Source organism: Terrapene carolina, unplaced genomic scaffold (assembly GCF_002925995.2).
Source record: "Terrapene carolina triunguis isolate 2854851 unplaced genomic scaffold, T_m_triunguis-2.0 Scaffold89, whole genome shotgun sequence".
Lineage (NCBI taxonomy): Eukaryota > Metazoa > Chordata > Testudines > Emydidae > Terrapene > Terrapene triunguis.
The window spans coordinates 12,647,275-12,669,756 of NW_020664440.1; the positions used below are offsets into that span (position 1 = coordinate 12,647,275).

At 41.2% G+C, this 22,482-nt stretch overlaps 1 protein-coding gene across 1 annotated transcript in view; it reads left to right on the forward strand.

The window, feature by feature from the left end:
- Positions 1-22,482, forward strand: part of CNTN4 (contactin 4) — a 353,580-nt gene that overhangs the window by 108,153 nt on the left and 222,945 nt on the right. Inside the window, exons 3-4 of the mRNA XM_026650447.1 lie at positions 18,847-18,973; positions 20,369-20,544. Coding sequence (XP_026506232.1) covers positions 18,847-18,973; positions 20,369-20,544 — 303 coding nt within the window. The remainder of the gene's footprint in view (positions 1-18,846; positions 18,974-20,368; positions 20,545-22,482) is intronic.

Consider the following 22,482-nt stretch of genomic DNA (forward strand, 5'->3'; position numbering starts at 1 on the left):
TTATACTCCTGTATTTCCACGGATGTACAGCTTTACTCTAATGATTTCCTCTAGGCTCAAACTTAACTAATAAGACATCAGCACAGGACTGATTTTGTTTTTAAACTACTTTTCAGAAAAGTCCCTTGAGCAATTCCTAACTTTCAGAAATTGAAAACAACAAATGACTTGGTCATTAATAAATATGCTGTGGGGCCTGTCTCTCCTTGATAACTTATCTCATGTCAAGGGACTCAGAGGATCCCCTTGTGTTTTATGTATTCTTAATATGCATTGTAATTATACATTGTATCATAGTATCATGCATTGTATTGGGCTCATATAAGTAATCCTAATGGAGTAGTGTGAATATATCTGCTATTAGCTGTGGTCAGCTGTGGTGGGCTGACTATATGGAAGGTTGGTGTCAGAACATTTGTGTCAGTAATCCAGAAACTCTGTGCTTTTGTCCTGGACTGAGGAAAAAGCATCTGTGATCATGATCATAGTGTGGAACTATAGGGATGACACAAGTTACAGTCTAATAAAAAAGTGGAGGGGGGGATGGAAAATGTTGATACGGTTCATTTGACATTTTAAAAAGGAAACATTTTAATTTCTCAGGCTAGATTCACAGGGAGACTGAGGCACCATTCTCAAAACGAAGGAGGAGCAGGTGGTGGTGGTAGTAGTGGTGACCCTCTATAACCAATAGCTCAGTGGTTAGGGGACTCACCTGGGATGTGGCAGACCCACAACTGAAGCAGGGACGTGAAGTCAGGTGTTCCTTCTCCCAGGCTAGTGGCTTTTCTGGGGTGGGGTGTTCTTGGTATCTCCTGTTGAAGGCATTCCACTTTGTATAAATAGTTAAAGATTAATAGGAGCAAGGGCTGTCGTTCCCACCCCCAGGGGAGTGCCCAACTCCAAGGCTATAGAGTCATACTCGTTCTCCCTGGCTCAGTGAATGATGGACTCTGCTCCGTGACCTTTGAGTAAAGCCCACTTCTATTGGACTGGAGGTATGTTTAGCCTTGTCTTTGACTTTTATTCAAATATTTCAGACACTTAATTTACTCTCATACAGTGATCTATCCATTCCCACATCCATTTCAGTACTGGAACTCTTCCACAGCTAAATTAACACTGGAATAGCTTTATTTCTTCGCATCCTCAGAGGCTAAGGAAAACTATGGATTTTTTGTGGTCCTGTTACTGGTGGCAAAGTATATCTACAAAGTGTCAATTGGCTCAATGACATACATCACCTGTTAGACAGTTCTCTCGACTCCACAGCTGCTTGCACTCAGCATAACCATGATCTGTGAGAAGTGAAGGAGAGATGAGAGAGAAGATAACTGGGGGAGCTGCTTGGAGTATGGTCTTCTGTAGGCCTTTGTTCAGAGTTGCAAAAGCGATGTGACTGAGGTCAAAAGGGATTGCTTGTACTAACCTACAGAAACCACCAGCAAACATCCATCCAGGTGTTTACCATTTTACTAAGCTGAGTGCCTCAGCTTGGTAATACTCTCTTCAATTATCTGTGATGAATTTGTTGTGTTCTCCATGGCTAAGATAGATCAGCTGTGGGTTGGTGTCGCCAGACCCTTTGTCTTTGAGCTCTGTGGGGTATGATGATATTGATCCTCAAAGGATTCAAATTGGTTTATGATGAGAATGCTCATGGTTGCATGTCTGATCTTGACTATCTTGGTTTCTTAAAAGCAAGTGGTGTGGCTATGGTGCAGGCATTATCCGCAGTTCTGTTAGCAAGGGAAGCATGCCAAGCATCGGTAAGCATGCAGAGGTTGGAAAGCCTCCTCCATAAAACAGCTCTTTATGCAGGAGTTTTTACAATTTTTTTTTTTTTTTTACTGCACTGCATCACACCAAAAATGCCTGGTGCAACTTGTTTATAAAAAACCCCATATTATTATTAATATTATTATTTATTTATTGTATTAGAAATGTCCTATGTGAAATCTCATTCTTATCAGTTAAATATTATTAGCAAGATATGTTTGTGCACTTGATGTAATGAAGGTAATTGAAGTGATAGGCAACAAAAAAAATAGAGAGAAATTGAGAGTGAGTTTTAGTTCTTTTCTGCTCTGGAAGTCTTAGTACAACTGACTCACCTTGAAGAGCATTATGTTGTTTTAATCAGTGATGCCCTTCAGCTGTCCAATCTATCTGGCTTTTTATTTTCTTGAAAAGAGTTGCTGTTCCCAAGGCACAATTTTGTCTTGCAGAAATACCAATTTGTAACTCTGTATGAAAATACACTGGCATAGGTAGTTAAAACTAATTCCCTAGGAAGAAAACAAGGAAAGGATTTTTATCATTTAAACTGGATATATTCCAAGAATTCTCTCTTCAGCTTTATTAGCTTTCCCTACCGTATGAAATATTCAATTAAACCGTCTCTCAAATTGGCCATAATTTTCAATGGAAATTTTAAAAGTTCCATTTAGCTAACAATATCAATCACTGAGTATAATGTTCAGAGAGAATAAGAATGGCTTCCACCTGTTCATTTGAAATAAAATGTTTAACCTCAGTTTACTTTAAACTCCCTTCAAGTTTCGTTTTAATAAATGTACAGACAGACAACAAGTACTTAGTACTTAGCAGCCTGCTGATTGCTTTCTTATTTTGCCTTGGGTTTTGACTGCTGGATACAGAAAATGTACTGTAGATAAACAAAAAGTTTGCAGGATCTTCATGGTTTCTTTTAACCAAATGTTGTATTAGATTTTGGAAATTGAGGAAACCTCTAGTTTTAAAATTGTAGTGGACCACCCCATGTGTAAAGGAAATATGAGTTTTATATACCTAAACGGTATATAGTATCTTTTCATATGATGCATTAGTGACTCAGTAACATATGAAATAGTACATTTTCCTATAATTTAAAATATCTGAATAAATATATGACTGAACATAAAACCAAGATGTCAAATATAAGTTGCATATATATCATTTGCATATCATTTAAATACCACATGGTATTTCCACATGGAAGATATTCTAAAGAGCCTCCTAAAGTGTATCTTCAAAATATGTGTGCATACCCATTTGAGTCTGTAAATTCCTATGGTTACTCTCATGAAATGGGTAATTGCATTCATAAATGTAAGATTTTGCACAGGCAAATAAGTGCATTTGCAATTTTACAGGTACATACTAGGAGGATATAGAAAATGTGCCCCAAAGTGTATATAGAGGGGGGAAATATGCAAACAGGTTTGCTTCTACCATATTTCCTGCTATTTGTACACTGTTTATGGCAAAGCAAGTAGAGGGAAGGTCAGATAAAATTGACCTGAACGTTTAAATAAATAAATAAATGAAGGTTGGGGAGAAGTGAGAGCTGTGGGGATATAATAGCTGATTTCAATATTCTTATTAGATCTTACAAACTGACAAATAGCCAACCTATAATGGTGTCAAGTATCAGAGGGGTAGCCGTGTTAGTCTGGATCTGTAAAAGCCGCAAAGAGTCCTGTGGCACCTTATAGACTAACAGACGTATTGGAGCGTGAGCTTTCATGGGTGAATACCCACTTCGTCGGATGCATGTAGTGGAAATTTCCAGAGGCAGGTATAAATATGCAAGCAAGAGTGAGTCAGAAGAACTCCACATGGACTCCTCCTGAGGGTCGAAATGACAGTCTGGACCTATACGTAGGATGCTTCCGCCGACGTGCACAGGCAGAAATTGTGGAAAAACAACATCGCTTGCCTCATAACCTCGGTCGTACAGAACGCAATGCCATCCACTGCCTCAGAAACCACCCTGACATTATAATCAAAGAGGCTGATAAAGGAGGTGCTGTTGTCGTCATGAACAGGTCTGACTACCAAAAGGAGGCTGGCAGACAACTCTCCAATACCAAATTCTACAGGCCACTTCCCTCAGATCCCACTGAGGAATACACTAAGAAACTGCACCATCTACTCAGGACACTCCCTACACTAACACAGGAACAAATCAATATACCCTTAGAGCCCCGACCGGGGTGTTCTATCTACCACGCAAGATCCACAAACCCGGAAATCCTGGACGCCCCATCATCTTGGGCATTGGCACTCTCACTGAAGGACTGTCTGGATATGTGGACTCTCTACTCAGACCTTACGCCACCAGCACTCCCAGCTATCTCCGTGATACCACTGATTTCCTGAGAAAACTACAATGCATTGGTGACCTTCCAGAAAACACCATCCTAGCCACCCTGGATGTAGAGGCTCTCTAAACAAACATCCCACATACAGATGGAATACAAGCTGTCAGGAACAGTATCCCTGATGATGCCACAGCACAACTGAGCTCTGTGACTTTATCCGCACACACAACTATTTCAAATTTGATGACAATATATACCTCCAGACCAGTGGCACCGCTATGGGCACCCGCATGGCCCCACAATATGCCAACATTTTTATAGCTGACCTGGAACAACGCTTCCTCAGTTCTCGTCCACTCATGCCCCTTCTCTACCTACACTACATTGATGACATCTTCATCGTCTGGACCCATGGGAAGGAGACCCTGGAAAAATTCCACCACGATTTCAACAGCTTCCACCCCACCATCAACCTCAGCCTGGACCAAGCTACACGGGAGGTCCACTTCCTAGACACCACAGTGCAAATAAGTGACTGTCACATTAACACCACCCTATACCAAAAACCCACCGATAGCTATGCCTACCTTCATGCCTCCAGCTTCCATCCCAGTCACACCACATGATCCATTGTCTACAGCCAAGCACTGAGGTACAACCGCATCTGCTCTAACCCCTCAGACAGAGACCAACATCTACAAAATCTTCACCAAGCATTCTCAAAACTACGATACCCACACGAGGAAATAAGGAAACAGATCAACAGAGCCAGACGTGTACCCAGAAGCCTCCTACTGCAAGACAAGCTCAAGAAAGAAACCAACAGAACTCCACCGGCCATCACATACAGTACCCAGCTAAAACCTCTCCAACGCATCATCAGTGATCTACAACCCATCCTGGACAACGATCACTTACTTTCACAGGCCTTGGGTGGCAGGCCAGTCCTCGCCCACAGACAACCCGCCAACCAGAAGCATATTCTCACCAGTAACTAGACACCGCACCATAGTAACTCTAACTCAGGAACCAATCCATGCAACAAACCTCGATGCCAACTCTGCCCACATATCTACACCAGCGACACCATCACAGGACCTAACCAGATCAGCCACACCGTCACCGGTTCATTCACCTGCATGTCCACCAATGTAATATACACCATCATATGCCAACAATGCCCCTCTGCTATGTACATCGGCCAAACTGGACAGTCCCTACGTAAAAGGATAAATGGACACAAATCAGATATTAGGAATGGCAATATACAAAAACCTGTAGGAGAACACTTCAGTCTCCCTGGACACACAATAGCAGATTTAAAGGTAGCCATCCTGGAGCAAAAAAACTTCAGGACCAGACTTCAAAGAGAAACTGCTAAGCTTCAGTTCATCTGCAAATTTGACACCATCAGCTCAGGATTAAACAAAGACTGTGAATGGCTAGCCAACTACAAAAGCAGTTTCTCCTCCCTTGGTGTTCACACCTCATCTGCTAGAAAAGGGCCTCATCCTCCCTGATTGAACTAACCTCGTTATCTCTAGCCTGACTCACTCTTGCTTGCATATTTATACCTGCCTCTGGAAATTTCCACTACATGCATCCGACGAAGTGGGTATTCACGCACGAAAGCTCACGCTCCAATACGTCTGTTAGTCTATTAGGTGCCACAGGACTCTTTGCTGCTTTTACAACCTATAATGAGTGACTTAAACCAAAACAAAACTAGGTTATTATGATGCCATTAAACCAGTATTTATGCTTTAAACTTGTTACTGAACTCCTTGTGACTTGGCATCGGAGTTAACTTTTGGGGGACATAGCCTGATGAGGATCACACTTAGATCCCCCTAATCTTGATTTTTTTTTTATCTGTGTGATAGATTTTTTTTTTTATCTGTGTGGCGTAATCAGAGGAAGCCAAGTCCAGCACTTGGAAGGTTGCCCTGATGCTGCTGATGTCAACAGAAGTCAAATGTATATATCCTTGGGCAGATCCCTGTCTGAGTAAAATATCCAAGGCTTTCTGTGCTTATTCTGTGCATTTTTTCAGAAAATTATACAATATTAATTCAGATTTCTTCCATAACAAGTGGTAATGAAGCTTCAGCAAAAGTAGCTGAGGTGAATTAAATATAGAGTGGTGGAGATGGGTGGAAGAAAACAGGGAAAGGGCTTTGCATAAATGGAAGACTTAGAGGGGAGGATAGTTTGAGTACAATGAATTGAAGATGTTATAATGCTAAGGGAACATTAAAGGCATTTCTCTACACACGATTAAGTTACAGCTCAAAGATAGTGTGAATAAAGTTAGGCTAGAAGCTCATTAGGGCGAAACATCAAGTTGTAATAAATCGATGAAACAATGAGATGAAAAATTCTAACTACAGAAAAGTAAGGACTTAATGTGCATGGTATAAAAGTTTATTTTTCAGCCCATGTGGGGCAGCATTCAGACGTCAGCTCATCAAAAGGGAGGATCAAATGGTTATAAAGTGTCTTAAAGCTCAGAAGAGGTTTGATTCTGAGTAGCACTTAATTGGTCTCTGCTTTTCCAGTCCCCCAAGAGGCCACTTTCCACAAACAGCCCTGCCACAGTAATTGCGGGTAGTTGCAATAGTTGCCACAGTAGTTGGGGGACTTTCAGTCATGCAAAAGACAGATCTGTGAGCAAAGTATCCAGAACCAGTGTGTGTTTTAGGGAAGGAATAACAGATATCAGTTTTCTATTAAACAAGAGGGCAAAACCTGTGATGCACTCCAACAAATGTTGAGATGGGATGGAGCTAGCCTCATTTTCCAGGCAGCTTAGCTATTATTTCCACAGAGCCATCAGCCACCAGGTAGCAGTTTGTGAGTCAGGTCACGTGGCACTAGAATTATCACACAAGTGAATCTTGCTCCTGATGGTGACAGAAGACTTCTGGCTCGGGTCCCCTTTAGTTGTAGGCTAAGCCATCTTTCTGGGCCAGACTTGTTAACATAAATTCAACAGCCCTCCCCCCCAAAAAAGTAATCACTTTGTTGGGACTCCCCTAGAGCTGGTTGGAATTTTTCCGATGGAACCGTTTTCCATCCGAAAATTCTGATATGTCAAAAGTGAAATATTTTGCAGAAACGTGTCAATTTCAACATTTCATTTTGAGAACAAAATGGGGAAAAAATTGATTGACCCAAGAGGATTTTTGTTTGTTTGTTTGTTTGTTTTTTGTCCCATTTTGGAACAGAATTGGTTTCCCAAAATTGTGGAATTTCCCTGAAACAGAAAGTCCAGTTCCTGTCCAGCTCTAGACACCAGTGACATGGGTAATTGTACATTAAAAAGACTGAAACTAAGACTGAGATAAGATTTTTTTTTAATTCCGATAAAAAAATTATCTTTGATAGAATAAACTGCAGTTAGTAAAGAAATTTCCAGATGGGTTTTCCAATTACTTCATTTACTTTTGTGAAACCCTCCTGCCCATCTAAGTTGGCAGCAACGAGGGCCGGGTTCTGTATCTAGGGGTTCCGTTTCAGTAACGCAATGCAAAACTGGCTCGAGCCCCCACCCAGTGACCTGGGACAATTACATACCACCCCCTGGGCGCCTTTAAGAGGCAATACTTCCCCTCTCGCAAGCACGGAGTCTGAGTATAGCAGAAAATGTTTAATAACATGAGGTAAACGACATCAGCATTAAATTGGAAAAAACACCACAAACAGGATTCATAACACAAACCATGAGCAAAAGACCCAACCCAGCAAATTGGGCTATGTCCTTTCCCTTTGGTTCTTGAATCCAGCAACCCAAAAATCACCCAGAGTCCTCAAAGTCCAACACCCCCAAAGTCTCTTGGGTCCAGCAACCACCCAAAGTCCCAAAAGTCCAACAACCCCCAAAGTCTCTGTCCCTGTTCAGTGCAGCCCCAGAGTAAAAGGGGGGCATGCAGGGTGTTAAGGGGCACCTTACGTGATCCGAGGCTGACCGGCCGTCTCTCCGTGGGGTTCTGCCACAACCTTCACCACGAGACAGTCCACTCCTGCCGTCCCACAAACTGCTCTGCTCTATGAGCTGCTCCGCTCCACTCACAGACCTGTGAGCCGCTCCAGCCGTCCCCGCAAATGGCTCTGCTCACCGACCTGTGAGCCGCTCCAGCCGTCCCTGCAAACGGCTTCACTTGCCATTCCTTGGGCCGCTCCAACCGTCCCCTCAAGGCTCCGCACCGCTCCTCCAGCCGTCCCCGCAAACCGGTCCGCCAGCCGCTTAGCAATATAGCTTCAGGCTCCCCCACTAGTTAACACAGCACTCAGTGATCTCAGCTCTTAGTAACTTTAGCTCTTTTGTGATTTCAGCTCGTAGTAGGGGAGCCCCAGTGCTGGTGCACCATTGGCCCAAAGTGAATTCAGCTCAGCAGCCTGTAACTAGACTCCTAATGGAATCAAAGTTAGCTCTGACATTCAACAGTGGAGAGAGAAGCTGCTGCAATTGGTGTTTCAGGCCCTCAAAGGGGACCCATACCATCAGGTACAAATACCTGTCCCCATCCTCTCTCAATTCACTAGGTCTTGTAACCCATGCCCCTTGTCAAGCAAGTGCTACTTAGTTAATGGTGAGTCCTTCTGTCATACAACAGTTCCACTGGCCTGGATTCACAGAATCAGGGTAACAAAACTTTATTCTTCCTGCCCCAATAACAGAGAAACTGGGGATCCCACACCAGCCAAAGTAACCACTTTCAGTTGCTGTTGTCTCATGCCAGGCGGGTGGGTGTCCCTATGCAAACAAGATCAGCCCCTGGAGTTCTTTTCCACACTCGCCATAATTCACCACCAGATGTCAGGGTAGAGCTCATCCTGACTCTGCTTACATTTGTATAGTGAATTTAGTGTTTCTGAAAGTTGATGGGTTGACAGCCCAAGAAAACCATGGCTTCTGTGTATCTATGGAACATACATAATATAGACAGTGGCTCAGGACTGGGCTCTCTTGAAGTGCCCAGCGAGTGTGTTGGAACCTAGACATGAAGGGTGAAAATGTAGATACTTTCCTATGTCCACTGTGTACCTAGGACCTGATTCTCAACTATATCTGAGCTGTGCTTGGACTTAGTAGACAATGTGGCTGCAGGGGGCCAGTTGCTGCTCACTGATCCACAGCTGTCTAGCCCCAATAGAAACAGAACAGCAAGGGACATTCCTCTGCAGTATTTATTGATGGACACTGTCAAAGATATGATACTGGACTAGATCCAGCCTGGCAGTTCCTATACTACTGTGTTTAAAAGATTGAATTTTAGGAGAAAAACTATGTAATTTTGTGTGTGTTGGATGAAAGCCTCACGAGCATAGAAAAGCATGCTCCTTTCAAAGGAGTCGAAACCTTGATCTTCGCTTCTGTCTATTTTTGCTGATAGAAGAAGAGATGCCTTTTGGAGGTGAATCACTGTTTGCAACTGGCCTTGAGTTTAAGCTTGCTCCATGTTCATTTTGGGTCAGCTGTCTCTGTCTTGAGTAACAGATGCAACTCAAAAGGAATCTATTATTGTGAAAATACATAAACAGAAAGCATAGTTTATGCATGAAGGGTATTTCTTGTGCTTTCACAGAAAAGTAATAGATCTGTTAAGACGAACACAGACCAGACAGTAGGTGCTGGAAAGTAAAGGATCAAAGAGAGCATCATGAATCATGTGGTAGTAGATCTTTGTAAACGTAGGTATATCGAATCATCATTTTATAGGAGGAAAAGAAAGTATAATTAAAATAATCATATAAATGTTCTCCCCACTTAGGGCCAGATGTAAAGCTCACTTAACTCAATAGAAGGACTTCCATTGATGTCAAGGCTCTCAGTTGGTAAATCATGGCCCACTACTGATATTTCATATTATTTTAATGATACCCACGGTGTGGTCTGTTAGTCTTTACAGATCTATCCATCTATCAATCTTTCAGCCAATACTATCTTTATCATTACACCTCTACCCCGATATAATACGACTCGATATAACACGAATTCAGATATAACGCGGTAAAGCAGTGCTCCAGGGGGAGCGGGGCTGTGCACTCCTGTGGATCAAAGCAAGTTTGATATAACGCGGTTTCACCTATAACGTGGTAAGATTTTTTGGCTCCCGAGGACAGCGTTATATCGGGTTAGAGGTGTATCCTTATTTTAACAATTGCATCTAGTAAACATATACTTAGATAAGTAAGCCTTTTGGTGCAAGGAGCATCTTTTTGGTGTATGTTTTTACAGTGACTAGCCCAATGGGTCTTGAATCCGTGATTGAGATCTCTTGCCATTAATGCGATATAAATATTCATCATTTTTGTGGTGAATTTAAATGCTAGTGCCTATTTTACAATAACAAGCATCGTATAACAAACCTCTTCCCACAAAATGACATGTTATAGTAAAGTAAAATGTATTTGCCTCATGATATACTAGATACTGTATATATTAAATTCATTTTTTATCCAGCAATATTGTAATTTAATCAAGACTATCATTTATGGTGCAAATAGTAGTTTTCCTCATACAAGAGACTAGACAGCAATTTTGTTCTGTTTATTAATTGCTGAGTATTTAGAGTTCTTTGGCCCAGATCCTCATCTGGTATAAATCAGCGTAGCTCATTTGTTATCAGATACAATCATGTCCTGGTTTCAATAATACATTGGATCGTGGCAACAAGACTGTGTGGGCTATGGACTAAACAGTTTGGACTTGCTAATCTTGGCTTTGCACAGGCAGTAATTAGGAAGAGAAAGAAGAAGGAAGAATAGCCACTCAGAAATTCATTTGAGAAATAAATTTAATTGTGCACTGTTATAATTTTTCTCTCCCTCTTTTGTTCTACTTTTATGCTGACAGCTGCTCCCAGAATTTCTCATTTATTTTCCTCAACCAATGCAATTTTCTCTTTTGAAAGCCAAGTAGTATTTTTAGCTGTGCCTGTTGTTGTTAGGTAGCAGAAAAGTTGTTGGTGGAGGGATGGAGTTGGTGGGGAGGGTAAAAGACAAATGTTAAAAGGTGTCAAGTGCATGTATTTTAGTATGTGGAAAGCAACTTGATCTAATGATCTGTCATCAACTTATACTTGATGTCATTTTGTTCTTGGCTCCTATGGGTTTGATACAAATTAATTAAATCAATTAACAAAATTATTTTACCTAACTGAGGCCATATCTACCTTTGAATTCTGTATCTTTTGTGTGTTGTAAATAGTTTTCTTACTACCCAGTACAGTGCTTGCAAATGATGTAAATAGGTTGCACTTATTTCTTAGAAATACAGTGCCAAATCAAATGTCTGAAGACATTTTATGAACCAGTATGGTTGAAGCTTGAAAATTGGTGTCTCATCTGCTTGTCAAAATTGGTGCACTGGCGGAGGATGAAAGAGCAAATTCTTTAGACACCAGTCCTGCAATCGGGTCCGTGCAGTAACTAATCCTCTTCCATGGTCCCTCTCGAGCTGAGCACAGAGTGAGGTATTTATGACCCTCCGGCACACTGTGTTTACTTGCCCCACCTTTCATACCAGAACCACATAGAATCATAGAATCATAGAATATCAGGGTTGGAAGGGACCTCAGGAGGTCATCTAGTCCAACCCCCTGCTCAAAGCAGGATCAATTCCCAACTAAATCATCCCAGCCAGGGCTTTGTCAAGCCTGACCTTAAAAACCTCTAAGAAAGGAGATTCCACCACCTCCCTAGGTAACCCATTCCAGTGCTTCACCACCCTCCTAGTGAAAAGTTTTTCCTAATATCCAACCTAAACCTCCCCAACTGCAACTTGAAACCATTACTCCTTGTTCTGTCATCAGGTACCACTGAGAACAGTCTAGATCCATCCTCTTTGGAACTCCCTTTCAGGTAGTTGAAAGCAGCTATCAAATCCCCCCTCATTCTTCTCTTCTGCAGACTAAACAATCCCAGTTCCCTCAGCCTCTCCTCATAAGTCATGTGCTCCAGCCTCCTAATCATTTTTGTTGCCCTCCGCTGGACTCTTTCCAATTTTTCCACATCCTTCTTGTAGTGTAGGGCCCAAAACTGGACACAGTACTCCAGATGAGGCCTCACCAATGTCGAATAGAGGGGAACGATCACGTCCCTCGATCTGCTGGCAATACCCCTACTTATACAGCCCAGAATGCCGTTAGCCTTCTTGTCAACAAGGGCACACTGTTGACTCATATCCAGCTTTTCGTCGTAACCCCTAGGTCCTTTTCTGCAGAACTGCTTCCTAGCCATTCGGTCCCTAGTCTGTAACAGTGCATGGGATTCTTCCGTTCTAAGTGCAGGACTCTGCACTTGTCCTTGTTGAACCTCATCAGGTTTCTTTTGGCCCAATCCTCTAATTTCTCTAGGTCCCTCTGTATCGTGTCCCTACCCTCCAGCGTATCTACCACTCCTCCCAGTTTAGTGTCATCTGCAAACTTGCTGAGAGTGCAGTCCACACCATCCTCCAGATCATTAATGAAGATATTGAACAAAACCGGCCCCAGGACCGACCCCTGGGGCACTCCACTTGAAACCGGCTGCCAACTAGACATGGAGCCGTTGATCACTACCCGTTGATCACTATCCGTTGAGCCCGATGGTCTAGCCAGCTTTCTATCCACCTTATAGTCCATTCATCCAGCCCATACTTCTTTAACTTGCTGGCAAGAATACTGTGGGAGACTGTATCAAAAGCTTTGCTAAAGTCAAGGAATAACACATCCACTGCTTTCCCCTCATCCACAGACCCAGTTATCTTCTCATAGAAGGCAATTAGGTTAGTCAGGCATGACTTGCCCTTGGTGAATCCATGCTGACTGTTCCTGATCACTTTCCTCTCCTCTAAGTGCTTCAGAATTGATTCCTTGAGGACCTGCTCCATGATTTTTCCAGGGACTGAGGTAAGGCTGACTGGCCTGTAGTTCCCTGGATCCTCCTTCTTCCTTTTTTTAAAGATGGGCACTACATTAGCCTTTTTCCAGTCATCCGGGACCTTCCCCGATCGCCATGAGTTTTCAAAGATAATGGCCAATCGCTCTGCAATCACATCCGCCAACTCCTTTAGCACCCTCGGATGCAGCGCATCCGGCCCCATGGACTTGTGCTCGTCCAGTTTTTCTAAATAGTCCCGAACCACTTCTTTTTCCACAGAGGGCTGGTCACCTTCTCCCCATACTGTGCTGCCCAGTGCAGCAGTCTGGGAGCTGACCTTGTTCATGAAGACAGAGGCAAAAAAATCATTGAGTACATTAGCTTTTTCCACATCCTCTGTTACTAGGTTGCCTCCCTCATTCAGTAAGGGGCCCACACTTTCCTTGACTTTCTTCTTGTTGCTAACATACCTGAAGAAACCCTTCTTGTTACTCTTAACATCTCTTGCTAGCTGCAACTCCAAGTGTGATTTGGCCTTCCTGATTTCACTCCTGCATGCCTGGGCAATATTTTTATACTCCTCCCTGGTCATTTGTCCAATCTTCCACTTCTTGTAAGCTTCTTTTTTGTGTTTAAGGTCAGCAAGGATTTCACTGTTAAGCAAAGCTGGTCGCCTGCCATATTTTACTGTTCTTTCTACACATTGGGATGGTTTTTTCCTGCAACCTCAATAAGGATTCTTTAAAATACAGCCAGCTCTCCTGGACTCCTTTCCCCCTCAGGTTATTCTCCCAGGGGATCCTGCCCATCAGTTCCCTGAGGGAGTCAAAGTCTGCTTTTCTGAAGTCCAGGGTCCATATTCTGCTGCTCTCCTTTCTTCCTTGTGTCAGGATCCTGAACTCGACCATCTCGTGGTCACTGCCTTCCAGGTTCCCATCCACTTTTGCTTCCCCTACTAATTCTTCCCGGTTTGTGAGCAGCAGGTCTAGAAGAGCTCTGCGCCTAGTTGGTTCCTCCAGCACTTGCACCAGGAAATTGTCCCCTACACTTTCCAAAAACTTCCTGGATTGTCTGTGCACCGCTGTATTGCTCTCCCAGCAGATATCAGGGTGATTAAAGTCCCCCATGAGAACCAGGGCCTGCGATCTAGTAACTTCTGCTAGTTGCCAGAAGAAAGAATCGTCCACCTCATCTCCCTGGTCTGGTGGTCTGTAGCAGACTCCCACCACTACATCACCCTTGTTGCTCACGCTTCTAATCTTAATCCAGAGACTCTCAGGTTTTTCTGCAGTTTCATACCGGAGCTCTGAGCAGTCCATACTCCTCTCTTACATACAATGCAACTCTCCCACCTTTTCTGCCCTGCCTGTCCTTCCTGAACAGTTTATATCCATCCATGACAGTACTCCAGTCATGTGAGTTATCCCACCAAGTCTCTGTTATTCCAATAACATCATAGTTCCTTGACTGTGCCAGGACTTCCAGTTCTCCCTGCTTGTTTCCCAGGCTTCTTGCATTTGTGTATAGGCACTTTAGATAACTCGCTTCCTCTGTAGAAATAAGCCACTTAAAACAGCCTTAAAAATTACACTTTGGCGTCAGCCATCATATGTCTGCCAAAGACCAGCAATAAAGAAACAAGTTTGCTGTGTGCCTTTTTTATTAGTTTGAGTATCTGAGCTTAACGGCAACCCTCCCCTTTTAAACATGAGGTATATTTTCTTGTGATCCTGTGACCTTTAGTATGATGTGATGCAATGTAAACTGACACGCCACGCTTGAAATAATGTGAAATGATCACACGGTGTGACTCAAGTACCTCGATGTGGTGTAACATAGATAATGTAGTCGATACCTGCGTCAGCATGGTTCACTGACTAATAGAATTATGAGGGGATAGTTTGTCTTATCCCTATTCCAGCATGACCAATCAGTCTGTCTATGATATTTCTAGGCACCCATCACCGTAGTATCTGAGCATCAAGACAACACATGTATTGAAATTAGTTGTTTGTTAATGCTCATTTCTGTTTTTGACAATTTGGAACATTGGAGAAATTAAAATGTCCTTTAATTTTTGTTTTAAATCCAAACAGTATAAAAGTTGAAGCTATAATCCCTATGGGCCAGATTTCAATTGCCTTCCCAATGCTGCCTTCTTTACCCCTTAAGTAGTCCCTTTGAAGCCTATACAGCTACTCAAGGCATAAAGTACCTATGCATATCAGAAGTGAGTAAGGACATCCCAATCTCACCCTGAGGTGGTGGTGGTTATTATTAGTTGTTGTTATTATCTTTCTTTTTCTGCCAGCAACAGGGAGCTGCACACAGCTATAATTGAAGGTAGAGATTATGTGAAATGTGTTTTGAATAATATATGAATCAGTCAGACATATTTAATATGTATTTAAAAATAAAGATAAATACAACAGGTATTTCCTTAGAGCATCCCCTTTTGTGTTGAGGAGAGGAGATTTGGGAAATATAGCTCCTTGATAATCTTTGCGCAGTCTCTCTCTCAAATCATTACATAACAGAAGCAGAGTTTTCTTTCTGAGGTACTTGCTATGGTTCTTCTGACACCCCTCAAAACAATTCAGTAGAGTTCCTGAATATATGCTAGAATCATAGGTTACCCCCACCGGCTCTACGCTCTCCCAGCTGCCTGACCATGAGTGCCATGGATCCACTGAGACGCATCTTCCTCACATCTGATTGCTTCAGAGTATTATATCACAGTATTATAGCCCCTCTGCTCATTTCCAGCTTCGTTGTCACTCTTCTATGTGACTCCCTTTCTCCCACCCTCTCCAATTCTCCTGAGAGTTCATTGAGGAGGCAGTAGGGAGCCAGAACAAGATCGAGGGGTAATACCAGGAAGACTGATCACCTAACCTCATGTAAAATTTAAATGGTTAATTAAGTTAAGAATCCTTATCCTTAATTAGGGGATTGGCGCCTCTTAGGAGGCTTCAAATTAAATCCATACTTAGGTCACAATCAGTAGTGTAGTTGAGAGCAAACGTGTGTAAACAGAGTCTACCTCACTTCTCATTTGTGGAATACGGAGTTTAGGTTAGGTTAGGTTACCTTCTTTTCTTTTCTTTTTATTTGCTGATTCAACAAGAGCTCTCCAGGTTCTTGTGCAAGAGTAGTGGCCTGTGCAGATCCCTATTGACATGTAGATTGTGTTGTAGCATTAGGACCTATTCCAGAAATTTTACAGCTGGAGAGATCAATCTCCTTTTAAGGTCAATGAAAAGTCTCTCTGACTTCAAATGGAGTCTGATTGGGCCTTGTGACATCTAGCAAGGAACCAATATTTATGATACTGAATAACAACATTTAAAAAAACCAACAATAACTGGTTGACGAAAGCACGAAATAAGATAAATTATTTTTGAGAGAAAAAAATCAGAGTTTGCTTTATGCTGTGTACAGTTATTCTAAAGATAATATCAAATCACTCAGAAACATGATCTGTGATGGTAATGAATTTATGTTATAATACAAACTGTGTGTATATATATATAATAAACAACGTTGATACTACTTTTTGAAATACTGTTTTATGTTTAATTATGACACAATGCTGTGATCCCACAAGAAATTCCTATTAACATATCATAAGAATTTAAGAAGCTCAGAAATTGTCTGAATAATTGTAAAAATATGAGTCCTTTACAATGTTTTAAAAAGTCCAGGTAGATCACAATGGGAGTTTGCCCTAATCAGTAGTTTTAAAATACCTTTGTGGCCTGATTTAGTAATTACTGTTCTTTACAGTTGTGAGAAACACGAGCCGTATTTGGTGTTTCCTATCAGCTATATTTAACATAACTCCTAGAAAACAGTAGAAGGAATTGTGGGTAACAACGAGTCCAACAATATATTGATAGATTTTTAACTCAGACACAAACTATGAAATCAGGACATTGTGTGGTTCAGATAAACATGCAAAATTCAGGTGCTTTTCCAGTTTCTATACAGGCTTATCCATCAAAGCTCTTAGGTAAGGTAATTGGACCAGAAATCTTGTGATAACTTTTTTGTGAGTTTTTTTCCTTTATACTTTCAAGTTGACCTTAGGTCAGAAGTGCCACCTGCATTGTCTCCCTGACACAATTTAAATTCTGCTGCCAATTTTAGTCTAGGAGGCACAGAAGCCTGAAAGCAGAAGACGGGAGATGAAAAGTTAACTGAACTTTTTAAACTCTTCTGAAAGGTCTAATAGTCAATGTTTGGCTGAAGGTTTGGGTTGCTTTTTATTTTCATTGAACCAGTTCACCTATATCTCTTAGCAATGCTCACCTTTAGCTCCATGCATAATAAAGGTTAAAAAAAATATGGAGAAGGTTAGGTAATAGGAAGAAGGAGGGCCGGGGGGAATGAAAGGATTAACAGAAGATAATAGCAAGGAGGGTATAATAAATACAACCCTAGCTAGGTTTTCATCCACACTCTCCCTCCCTAAATTACTGTAGAATATTAAAAGGCTACAGCATTATTTGCATTTCATATCAGGATATTTTGCTAAAATATCTTCACTCTTGTACACCAGTTTAGGACATTTTTAGTTTTCATTTCAGGGGAAGGAGGCAGAAGGGAAACCACATATTTATTTCTGAGAAGTTCAGAGCCCATTTGCCCTGAGCTCCACTCAGCCATTTCTGAGTAGCTAAACATACAAGCGCTCTTTCTGCAATAAACTTTGGCCTGGTCTACACTAGAAAATTAAGTCGATTTAACTACCTCACTCAGAGGTGTGAAAAATCCCCACCCCTAAGCAGCATAGTTAAACCAATCTAATCCCTCGTATAGACAGTGCTAGGTCAATGAAAGAATTCTCCTGTCGAACGAGCTATCACCTTTCAGGGAGGTGGATTACCTATACCTATGGGAGAATCCCTCCCATCAGTGTAGTTAGTGTCTACACTGAAGTGGTGCAGCTGTGACGCTTTAGCATTTTAAGTGTAGAGATGCCCTTAGTATGGGTGAAGAGGTCTGCCCATCTGTCCATGTGGAGTTCATTGCAGGATCAGGACCATAGCAAGAAGCACTTAACTCTTTCACTGCTGTATCGTGTACCAGGTACATGATACAAAATGCTCTTATGGTAATTGTTGAATGCTATGATAATGATGAAAATATCATAATAGTTGATGATGATAATAACATAAATAAGGCTACATCGAGTGGCAACTGTGTGCTTGGAACAGTACAAGACAAAAAATAAATAGAGACAGTGTCTATGTCAAGGATCTGATAATATGAAAAGTATTTTACAATACTGTGTGGCCAAAGAACCCCTTAGAAATGCCAGTATTTCAATGAACTCTTTCAGTACAAAGGGGTTTCATTACACAGTGGGTTAACAGTACCCAATTGTCATGCAGGATTTTATCAGACCCTGTAAATACCTATGAACCTACAGCTCACATTATTTTAAATATTGCATTTAAAAATGGTTTCAGAATAAAATGTTTCTTAAAGATAATGTCTACATCAAATTATGTAAACCATACACACAAGAATAATAATTTCTAATTTTAATAGAAGTATGTTTGGGCCTGGGGGATGGGCCTGTTCACAATCAATTGCAGAACTGGGGCCGATGTGAAATTCAAATCTGTCAGCTGGTTATGTTTATGTTCTCTCTAGTGAAAGTCCAACAGTCAGTGTGAAGATAGCAGTATAAGAGATTGTATAATTGTAGAATAAATCTTTTGGCTTCTTTTCCCAGTAAAAGAGTTGTTGTTGGTCATTTCTAGGGTGAATGATATACCAGATGCACCTCTCTCTAATACTTTTCTTTATATTTGTAATATTAAGATACTGTACAATACCTGTCATATTTTTGTTCCATGTAACACAGATGACAACACGCTGCATGGGCCAGTTTTCATTCAGGAACCAAACAATGTGATTTTTCCACTGGATTCTGAGGAAAAGAAAGTGAAGTTGAGCTGTGAAGTAAAGGGAAATCCTAAACCAACTATCAGGTTTGTTACATATTTTTCTATTCTTTAGCATGCCCTCTCCATGATTATGTCTCTCCAAGACACATGTATGCATGCATCCCACACAGAGAAGCTCTTTCAGAATTTGGGATGTGATGTATCTTTATTTGCTGGTATGTTTCAATTTTGAATTGATACAATAGTTTACCCTTGCTTAGCACTTTTAAAATCCATGAAACACACCAAACACAATAATTTAGTTAATTTGAATCCTATTCATATATTGCTAAGGCTTCCTAAGAGTTGCTTTGACACATTAAATGAGACATTTGGGATGAAAATCTTTATTGCAATACATTGAATCTACCTAAAATCCCCTGAACTGTAATACGTTTAAAAATCTGGTCCTTACGCCCTCTTTTTTCCACAAAAATGGCACAGTAGCGCTGAGTGCAAATAAGCAGTGTGATGTCGAACTTTCTGTGCACAGTCATGATAATTTCACCGCAGATTATCTGCACGCAGAACTGAAAATCTGTCCCTTAAACTCTATGTGTTTAACTATCTTAAAAATCTGTACAATTTCAATAATGCTACTTACAGTTCCTACCTTTATAAAGTGCTTTGAGAACCTTGGATGAAAGAAGCTATATATATGAAAATATGCCATCATAGTGATGCTGTTATTATTACATAGAATTAATCTGGTTGTTTTAACCAATTTAACCTGGTGTCTCCCTTCTTATTTTTCCCCCCATTTTGCTCTCTAGTGTAAATGCCACTTTGAAACCGATTAAAATCATAAGACCCCAATCCTGTTGCTGTCTTCTGGCAATACTTAGCATTTAATGCAGTAGAATATGTTGATTCACTCATGCAAATATATTCAAATTCCTTCCCCATAGGTTCCAATACAGGGAACTGCTCTGAGGATCTAATCCTTTATATGTTCCATCATGGGCTGCTAGAGATGGCAGTTGTAATTGGGGGAATGTTTTGTTAGAAAATCTTGATGCCCCAGTTTGTTAAAACATCTGCTGTGAGTGAGTTTTCTTAAATTTAAAAGCAAACAAACAACTAAGGCAGAAAAGGAAAAGAAGCCACTATGGAATTGAGTGGTTCAAAAATTCTGTTTCTGGGGCTTCCCCTTGCAAAATGATTAATTTCAAAGACTAACAACATCAGTAACAACAGCCAAAACAATAAGAACATTAATCAAATCAGTGACTGAAATATATGTTAAGGATGTTGCTCTGTAAGTGAAATATTAGAACGTTTCGATGCTGTGCAGGAAACATGCATTTTCAAGCTGGGTTTAAAAATAAGAAATCAAATGGGTTTGAATGTTTTCTGTATTTACTGCATGTTGCTTTAGAAACGTACAGAAATATTGGTTAATGTTAGCAGAATTCAACTCCTGGAATTTTTATACTATAGGTGGAAGTTAAATGGAACCAGTGTTGACGTCGGTATGGATTACCGCTACAGTGTAGTGGGAGGCAGCTTGTTGATCAATAACCCCAATAAAACCCAAGATATTGGAATGTACCAGTGCATAGCAACAAACTCATTTGGAACCATTGTTAGCAGAGAGGCAAAACTTCAGTTTGCTTGTAAGTAGCAATTATAACCCTTAGCAAATACTGAATTCTTGCGATATAATGCTGGAAAAATGGTAAGATGATGGCTGTCTTTTTTTTTTAAAACCTCATCTAATTTGTTATTCATTATTCTTTGCCGAGTTCCTTGTTTTGTTTAGAAATTATCTTGACTAAATCTGAGTGAGGATTGGAAATGTTCTATTTTGTGACTATTTAACTAAATGGGCGTACAGCACATAATGTGTATATTTGCCTATCTATGAGAGACAGTGGAAGTGCGAGTACGTGGCTGTAGGAAACATACTACTAACACTTTTTACAAGTGAATAATAGAAATGCTCAAATGTGATTTTTCCCTCCAATGGAAAACAAAGATTTTAGAGCTTCAAAAGTGCCCAAAGGGACATGCCCTTCAGAAGCAGCAGTTCCATAATGGTAATTTTTATCACTCCTGTGATACAAGATCCAGTGGGAGGTACATCTCTGACAGAGTTTTTAAGTGCTGATGTAACCCACACACCTCCTGGGTGTGGTGTTCTGTCCCACTTGTAACACCGACAGACCCCGGACCGCTGGATCTAAATGAAGGAGCCTCTACTGCATGAGCTAAAAGCCACATGGCCCTTCGCTAAGGCTGTAGAGCAGACTCATTAAGTGGCCTCGGTGCCACTACATAGGATAGAACACCACACCAAGGAGGTGTGTGGGTTACACTGACACTGTGTGTGGGTGTATATATACACAATATTGAAATGAATGTAAAGATGGTGTACAATACTAAGTTCTTTATATGTGCGGTTTAGGTATCATGTAGATTGATTTATTTGATCATTTTAGAAACACCAAAGTTCTTGTTTTTTTTAAAGGCTGCTTTATAATATTTATTTAAAGCCTATTCAGCACTTTCGACACACCTTCATGAATGAGGAGAGCTAAACAGGTTTTTATGGGCTTGAACCTGCATCCTTTGAAGCCAGTAAGAATTCTGCATTTGACTTCATAGAGTGCAGGTTGAGGGTCCTTTAAAAGGAAGACCATGGATTATAAAGAGCCATGGCCAGCCCCCTTGGCCAGCTGGCATAATAGCAGTGAGGGCAAGTCCCTCCTCCTTCATACCTGTAAGCTCTGAAGGTATGTCTACACAGCAACTAGACACATGCAGCTGGCCCATGCCAGCCAACTTGAGCTTGAGGGGCTGTTTCGTTGCTGTGTAGGCTTCCCGGCTTGGGCTCAGGCCCAGGCTCTAGGACCCTGCGAAGTGGAAGGCTACCAGAGCTCGAGCTCCAGCCCGAAAGTCTACCCAGCAATGAAACAGCCCTGCAGCCCAAGCCTTGCGAGTCCAAGTCAGCTGTCATGGGCCAGCAGTGGGGCCTTGCTACTTTCTGTGTCTACTTGCTGTGTAGACGTACCCTGAGAAGCCTCGTGCTGTGAAAGGTGCAAGCCATACCTTAACAATAATTTTCTTCATGTGTTTTTTTTGGTCAGATCTTAGTATTTCTTAAGCATAATTTTCATGTTAAGGGAAAGCTAGACTTTTAATATAATGCAATATGTTTAATGGACTGGCTAATATCTACAATTAATGTGATCCTATTACGCAAGTAAAAGGGGTAAGATGCCAAATTTATGCCAGATGCGCTGTACTCAAAAAGGTGATTTGTAATGAGAAATAGAAGTGTGGGAAGCTAAAGTCTTCCCTCTCCCAGAGTAGTTCACAACATATTATCAGTTTTTCTTATGATCTGCTTGTGTTTTTCCATGACTGAAGATGCTCTTTCACTGTAGAGCGCTAATGAACTGCTTCCTCAAAACTCATCTAATAACGTTAGATTTCAGAATGTCAGGGGGATTGTTTCATAAATATTGTTTTGGGCCTGCTTCTCTGCATATCACATGCTTCACAGCATCCCAAATCTTACAAATCAAGGACTTTGAATATCCATCAGGCTA